Genomic DNA, 8,306 nt, shown 5'->3' on the forward strand with positions numbered 1-8,306 from the left:
TAAAACAACAAAACAAGTAATACATGGGGAGGAAACTAACAACAAGAAAACAACAACAAAAAAAAAAAAAGGTAAAATCAGTAATATGAACATATTAAAAAATGTATAATTTAAATGAAGACTGCATGTTGTTCAATGTTGGAGAGTGCTATTTGATGTGGAGGGTTTCTTTAATCAATAATTCCAGATCAGTATTAGATTTGCAGAGGATAGAGAAATTTGATAGTATAGGTTGATTTCCTGTTTCTTCACTATATTGGTGTATAGAGGAAACACAGGGGTTACTCAATTTTTTTTTGCGTTTTGATGGAAATTCCCATATTTTCATAGGCTCCGACTTTTAAATGGCATTTGGTTTTGCCAATATAGGAGGCCTTACAGTCTCCACACGTGTAAAGACAGCCAAGCCAGGAACAACAAGGAATGGAGAGGAAATCTTTAGTAGGGAAAAAAATTTTTATGCGTGATGTGGATTTAAAAACTAATCTGAAATCCACTTGAGGGTGGTAACAACCAAGTATGCGTTTATGTTTATTGTTTAAATTTAAGCTTGTTTGCCAGTATAGGGAAGACATGAGTATATAGTAAGTTTGGGTACTGGTGATATCTTAATTGGATTTATGAGTTTATTTGTTAGGAAGGTGTTGGTAATGTTTTCTAATAAGTGTTGTGGATAGCAGTTACATTTCAGGATATCATGTAAGAATGAAATTTCAGAATGCAGATTAAGATATGTGGAGCACAGGTTGTAAGTTGCATGATTTCTCCCCATGATTATTGTTTTGTGTTTTATTTGTTTAATTGTTGTTATATTTAGCAATTGTACTTTAACAATGTTCAAAGACTTATGTAAATTTATTTTATTTTGCTTTAGACACTGAAGATGGAATCTGATAGAATTCTGAAACGTTTATCTATGTCCCCTTTTTGTCAATAAACATAAGTGTTGTAATCTTGTTTATTATCAAACTTTGTTTTCCTTCAAACACATCACACATCGATTGCTGATTTCATTTATAAAGTATGAAAAAAAAATACTCTACTACACGTACTTTAGATATAGCATAAATTCTGCAAGTCTAAGAAGATATTTACAAAAAAAGTTAAGAATATATTCTAATCATTGACTAAAGCATAGATATGTTTAATCATTGTGTGTAATTCTATGAGTTAGGGAGATGCTTCAAAATTTGAACTGTACAAGTTGCCATGTCTTCAACTACAGTTAGATATGTGATTGATTTCTAAAATACAGTGTAGTAATACCTGTGTACTCTATAACTTACTACATTTATAGCTCACAATACTTACCAGGTACAACAAAACAGGCTTTCCTTTAACGGTGCAACAGCAGGCCAAAAATCCAACAACAATGATAGCTGCACCTGTCCCAATGAGAACATTGGGTGCAGCATTGTTATATTCATCAGAGAGCTGAAGAAATTGGTACAATGCTACTTTCATCCATATTCCAATAACTAGTATTCCAATACCAGTCAGCTAGAATTAAGAAATAAAAAAGTTTTAACCTGTCTCAATATTTACATCAAGAATGCAGTTTTACTTTAATCTATTCTGTAATTTGTCATTTGTAAAGAGAAAAAAATATGATGAAATCTATGTTGTCAATGGACCAAGGATATAAGTGTACAATTTTATGTTGGAGATCTCTAGACATTTTTTTTATTACTTTACTCACATGTACAGAGAAGTCAGTAGGGTGAATCCAATGTAGTCATGTTCAAACATGTCTTTGCAATATTTAAAGTTTAAGTATACTTTTTCTCCACAAAATTTCTTTTTTCAATAAATCTACATGTAGTCACTTTATACATAAAGTATGGGCTCTGGTATAATTCACAAAGTACAAATAATACTATAATAATAGTTAAAATATTTAATGTATGTAATAATAAACTTTGAAATCTTATTGTAACCATCTTAGCTTCCATTCCCTTTATTCTACAACAAATATCACTTATGGTCTTCCTTGCTTTGCCTGTTAACTATGTGAATATTTGTTAAATGAAACTATGAAAAACTTCCAAGTTTATAACAAAAATCATCACATTTTCCTGCTGTTGCTTTAGCATAGTACTTAAAAATATCACTACAGTTTCAAGATATATTCTTCTAAGTATAAATTCAAATGAGCATTTGCCAATTTAGCTCTAATTAATGAGTACTATGTCTAGTATCAACAAATGCCTGGAATTATGATAAACAATTATAATCATATTAGAGTCGTCTCAGCTACATAAATCCAGTATGTCCAAGGTTTAAAATGCTTTTGTTTCACAAGTAGAATACTACCTAACGATACCAACTTGCATTATGCACAAGCCCCTACAGCCAAAATCTTTCACAAAATCTACAAAATGGATCAATAATACAGAGCTCTGATAAGTCATGAAATCAACTGCCAATTGTTGTTTACATTTAGGAAAGAGTATTTTACAAAATTTCCCTTCTGATTGTTCAGTAATCACATGAGCAGCCAATCATATGGTTGGAATTGCATTCATCGACACAATCTTGTATGATGTTCCATGTGATATAGGCACTAGAAGACAAACTTTTAAAGCAAACTTTCATGCACGAAGTTGAAGAAGAGCCACAATGTTTAAATAAATATCACAAAGGGCTGGATTTCTTTCAGAAAATTGTTTGGAATAGAAAGTATGTTTAAGTAAAACCATGTAAAAGTAGTAAATTAAACAAAAATGCAAACACTCACAAGCAAATGCATCTGTCTCCCTTCAGCCAACTAATTTAATAACATCTTCAGAAAATGCTACATTTTAAGAAAGAATGGGGCATAAGCTACAACATATATATACTTTACATGGATAGATATTAAACACAGTATCAATGTGAGACTTCTTTGCGAGAAAGATGCAAAGGAGCATACTAAATTGTGACCTTATAATATATGGGACAGTCAGTTTCTACATTGATATATTCACAATGACAAAAACTTTACAAGCACCTTTTGGGCTAAGACCAATTATTTGATGTGGTATATGCATATTCAGGTCCCTTACTGTCCTTAAATGCTACATTATACTATATACCGTAATGGCATAAATATTGGCAATCTGTTGCATGTATAGGATTTTGATCAGTAGGTTCATAATCATCATGTAGACTAGTCATTACCCTTTAGTTAAGTTTAATATTCCTTGCTATCCTTTTCCTCTCTTTAGAAACACGTCCATATTGAATTAAACGCAATTTAGTTTCAATTTCAAATACTTACCAAATGGGTCTCACAATCATGAATCAGTCAATCACTTAACCTGGTTCACTTATCAATACAAAATAATTTTAATACATTTGGTAATTTTTTCCCAAGATCTATGTAAATGTTTTATTAAGTTTGGGTTAAATTCTAATGCTGAACCACTTATCATAAAGTCTCATATTCAGGTTACAGATTATGCTTACCCAAAATATGAAATTGAAAACCATCAGACAGATCTTCATACACGTCAATGCAGCTGCTGTTTGCAAACGCCTACCCATTGTTTTCAAAGTTTAGTGTAAATTTAATAAATAGTGACAGACCTATAGACTAAACAGAACTCTCTTAATCTACTAATACCGAAAGGCTATGTTTCAACACAACTATCTTAGAAAACTTCACTTTGTGTTTATTACTAATGAATAACGAAACTAGTTTGCAGTACAACAATATGCAGTATCGAACTATCCAATCTTCCGGTTACGCATGATCACCAACAACATCGTCAAGCTATCAAATGTGATACTGTACGAAAATAACCTCCACCAGGCTCTAGCATAATTACGATGTATAATATAATAAAGTAACATATTAAAACAATTTAGAATAAAAAATGAAAACTTATACTTTTTTATAAAAAAGAATAATATTAATATCCGAGCCATGTATGATATATTTTTTAAACGTATCACAAATGCTGGAGTAGTCAATAATAGCAGAATGATGAAAGAATCAAAATATTTATTAAGGGTAAACAAAATATTAAGATGGGATAGAGCCTTTTAGTTAGTTTGTTTGTTAAGAATTTCGCGCAAAGCTACACGAGGGCTATCTGTGTTAGCCGTTCCTAATTTAGCAGTGTAAGACTAGAGGAAAGGCAGCTAGTCATCACCACCCACCGCCAACTCTTGGGCTACTCTTTTACCAACGAATAGTGGGATTGATCGTCACATTATAACGCCCCCACGGCTGAAAGGACAAGCATGTTTGGTGTGACGGTGGATTCGAACCCGCGACCCTCAGATTGCGAGTCGAGTGCCTTAGGTTACATAGGTAGTTGTTCTCAGTACAACTGTAAGTGTAATGTCATTCTCTTACCGGAAACATTCTCGTGTATACCAGAATAAAAACTGCGTTATATGGTTGTCAAGAGAGCAAGAATGAACCTTTGAGAGTTCATGAAATGTAAGTATACAAATAGCTTCCTTTCGAAACCACTTTAGTTAGACTTAAAGAGACAGACTGAATGGTTACTGAGTGTTTTAAATTTATATCGAAACCACTTTACTTGGACGTAAAGAGACAGACTGAATGGTTACTGAGTCTTTTATATTTATATCAAAACCACTTTACTTGGACTTAAAGAGACAGACGGAATGGTTACTGAGTGTTTTAAATTTATATCGAAACCACTTTACTTGGACTTAAAGAGAGAAACTGAATGGTTACTGAGTCTTTTATATTTATATGAAACCACTTTACTTGGACTTAAAGAGACAGAATGAATGGTTACTGAGTGTTCTATGTTCATATATACATATATTTTAGTCTAAGTCATTAAAAAGTGCCTTTCTATAGCAATCCCTAGAAGTTAACCCTTTAGCTCAGTTGGTAGAGCATTCGCTTAGTGCTTGAAAAACCTTGGGGTCGATCCTGAGCCCAGAAGAACAAAATATTGGATTGCCACGTAAACAGAAATTGAAAATAAAGTATAGCGGCTGTCTTAAAGCTCAGAAATAAAACAGAAAACAATTTTGAATCAAGTAATAGTAAACAAAATGTGCTGACAAAGGAATTACATAACAATCTTGTAGTAATGAAGCCAACGCATTGCCAATGGATCATATCGGTCTTGTGAGATTTTTATGACCTGTAGTTATTGTATGCCCATATGAGATTTAAATCGTAAAATTTCTATTTTCTAGTTTTATTAACACTGATCACATATTTGTAAAAAGCACTCTTCTTGTTCCTTTTCCCCATTAATGTAAAATTAAACTTCAATACACAAAAAAACTGAAGACTTGGCACATACGTACATGTAATACATAAAAAAATCACGTGATACGTTTTTAGTACCTTAAAAATATCAGTGCCAATTTTCTTGCTAACTTGTATTGCAAAACAGTGGCTAAATGAAAAAAAATTTCAAATTTGAACTTTGAATTTTGTCAGAAGCGGGTTGCACAAAAAAGTTGCTGACTAACATTAGAAAAGAACAGTTGGAGTTTCTAGGGCAAATTATGTGGAAAGAAGAAATTGAAAGTCTGATCGTAACTGGAAAGATTGAAGGAAAGTTTGTTTGAATTTTGTTCAAAACTACACGAGGGCTATATATGCTAGCCGTCCCTAATTTAGCAGTGGGCTGCTCTTTTATCAACGAATAGTGGGATTGACTGTCACATTGTAACGCACCCACGGCTGAAAGAGCGAGCATGTTTGGTAGGACGAGGATTGGAACTCGCGACTCTCAGGTTGCGAGTCGAGCGCCCTAACCACCTGGCTATGCCAGGCCTTTGAAGGAAAGTGAGACCGTGGAAGACAGATGTTGACTTATGTCAAGAGTCTTTGTAAGTGGATGGATGTATCGACATCAAAAATTCTTTGTGCCTCTGTGGAAGACCATGGTTACCAACATCCTGTTTGGATATGGTACATATATATATAGACAGATCTGTGGAAGACCATGGTTACCAACGTCCTGTTTGGATATGGTACATATATAAAGACAGATCTGTGGAAGACCGGGGTCACCAACGTCCTGTTTGGATATGGTACATATATATAGACAGATCTGTGGAAGACCGGGGTCACCAACGTCCTGTTTGGATATGGTACATATATATAGACAGATCTGTGGAAGACCGGGGTCACCAACGTCCTGTTTGGATATGGTACATATGTAGAGAGAAATCCCACAACTTAAACATATATTCTGAACGTGAATTGTTTACTAATGCAACTTAAAATCCCAACAAGGAAAAAGTAACCATGGAAAGCGTGATAAGAGCAAAATTATTTAATTATTATATTGATTAACTTGGCACATTTATTTCTCGTGAATCCTCCTAATATTCTGAACCGGAAGTGATTTGACGCTCTAACGTATCTAATCCCTGTGACCTTTGACATTCTGAACAAAAACTTATGGGTTTTTTTTTATTTTGAGCAAAAATAAATAAATAAGTACAGTTGTTAAATTGCTATATATTCAAAAGAAATCTGTCTTCTCTTTCATAAACTGTTTGGATTGAAAAATGCCATACAAATGATTTACTGATACCACTGCATTTTGTAAACATGCTTGCTTTAAACATTTGGTATGGAAAGTTCGAACCTGTCAACAGCACCCACCGCCAACTTTCGGGTTACTTTAATTAAATACTAGGATTTGACTGTCACTGTCATAACGCATCCACGGCCCCAAAATGCGGAGCGCAATTTTTAGTTTTTTCATTTTTAGGAGAACAGGACGCAAACCACGGACTACGAAATCCAAAGTCCGACATGCTTATCACTAGGCTACGCCCTGCTCACCTGTGTATGGAAAACTGCGCAGGTTCTGTCAATGCAACTATTCTGTTTCATAAATGTCTTGTCAAATGGAATAAACCTTGCGTATTTCTTTGGTTTAATTTCTATTGTAGGCTATAAAGAAAACAGTAAAGATACATACAAATGTTCCTGTCTATAAAATATCTCGAAGAAAAAATATTATGTTTTATTTTATAAAATATTGAATACGAACTTGTGCAAGAACAGAAGGTTACATTGGCGAAAATGAAACACTAAAGCCATGATAATTTGTAATCCAAGTTGTATATTTCATGGTAAGTCTAGTAAGGCTATAATATAAATAGTATAATATGATGTAGGCAGCGGCCAAGGTGACGAACACAGATGACAGTTACAGAAAAATATTCTGGGATATTTAGTGCGTGTTCGATATCATCTTAACTGCATATTTTAGCCATATAAGCTCTCAAACTCACAGATGAACCACCTAAATATTTTTTTAATATTTTACTTTTAAGACTAAGTCTATACAGAATTTTTGATATTTAGTTCGTGTTCGATATCATCTTAACTGCAAATTTTAGCCATATAAGCTCGCAAACTTACAGATGAACCACCTAAATATGTTTTTAATATTTTACTTTTAAGACTAAGTCTATACAGAATTTTTGATATTTAGTGCGTGTTCGATATCATCTTAACTGCAAATTGTAGCCATATATGCTCGCAAACTTACAGATGAACCACCTAAATATGTTTTTAATATTTTACTTTTAAGACTAAGACTATACAAGATTTTTGTAATAAAAATAAACCATTTTTTCTTACACTGAGAAAACTTAAGGGTTATAAGCCCCCACTAATTGTTTTTTATTTGAACGGAACAATAATTTTCGAATGGCAATCAATATGGCGGCGTCCGATGGGGAGTTTTTTCCAAACGAAGGTTTTTGTATATTGTGGAGTAGGAGTGTTATTTGAACGCAGCAGTTTTACGACAGAACCTTTTGCAGTACTGCGGGGCTATTATCAGGATGTACGGTCGCCAGATAAATCATGATAGGTCGTGGCGACATGGATTTTAACGGTGTGGTGAGGCTCCAAAATCTTTGTAATATAACGTACTCAATCTTCTGTATTTCCAAATATTACTAGTTATCTTTATTTGCAGGTACTGTATTTTACATGTTTTTATTTGATTCAAAAATTGTACATGTTGCTAGGAAATTGTTCTATGTTTACTTATTCATACTTATGTTTACATTTTCAGAGTAATGAAGTTGTGTTTGCTGGTGACATTATGTGATATTTCCTTTAATCAATACCTGAACAGTGAACCATCCCATATAAGAATGATGTACTTCATTTTGTTTGTTTGTTGTCAATCGCTAAGTTAGACGATTTGTTATCTGTGCTCTGCCCACCACAGGTATCGAAACCTGCTTTTTAGCATTGTAAGTTCGCAGACTTACCGCTGAGCCACTGGGGGCGATGCTCTTTGGTACTTAGGGGTACACTCTGGACACACTCGTTGATTGGCTGTCTC

General features: G+C 33.6%; 1 protein-coding gene across 1 annotated transcript in view; it reads right to left on the reverse strand.

Moving 5' to 3' along the window:
* The window catches only part of LOC106475337 (tetraspanin-7-like), a gene marked incomplete at its 3' end in the record, with an annotated part of 16,000 nt that extends 12,248 nt beyond the window's left edge, over window positions 1–3,752 (reverse strand). Inside the window, exons 1-2 of the mRNA XM_013936025.2 lie at window positions 3,448–3,752; window positions 1,312–1,500 (exon numbers count right to left, since the gene is read on the reverse strand). Coding sequence (XP_013791479.1) covers window positions 1,312–1,500; window positions 3,448–3,525 — 267 coding nt within the window. The remainder of the gene's footprint in view (window positions 1–1,311; window positions 1,501–3,447) is intronic.
* Window positions 3,753–8,306: the final 4,554 nt, after the last annotated feature.

Source organism: Limulus polyphemus, unplaced genomic scaffold (assembly GCF_000517525.1).
Source record: "Limulus polyphemus unplaced genomic scaffold, Limulus_polyphemus-2.1.2 Scaffold8424, whole genome shotgun sequence".
Classification (NCBI taxonomy): domain Eukaryota; kingdom Metazoa; phylum Arthropoda; class Merostomata; order Xiphosura; family Limulidae; genus Limulus; species Limulus polyphemus.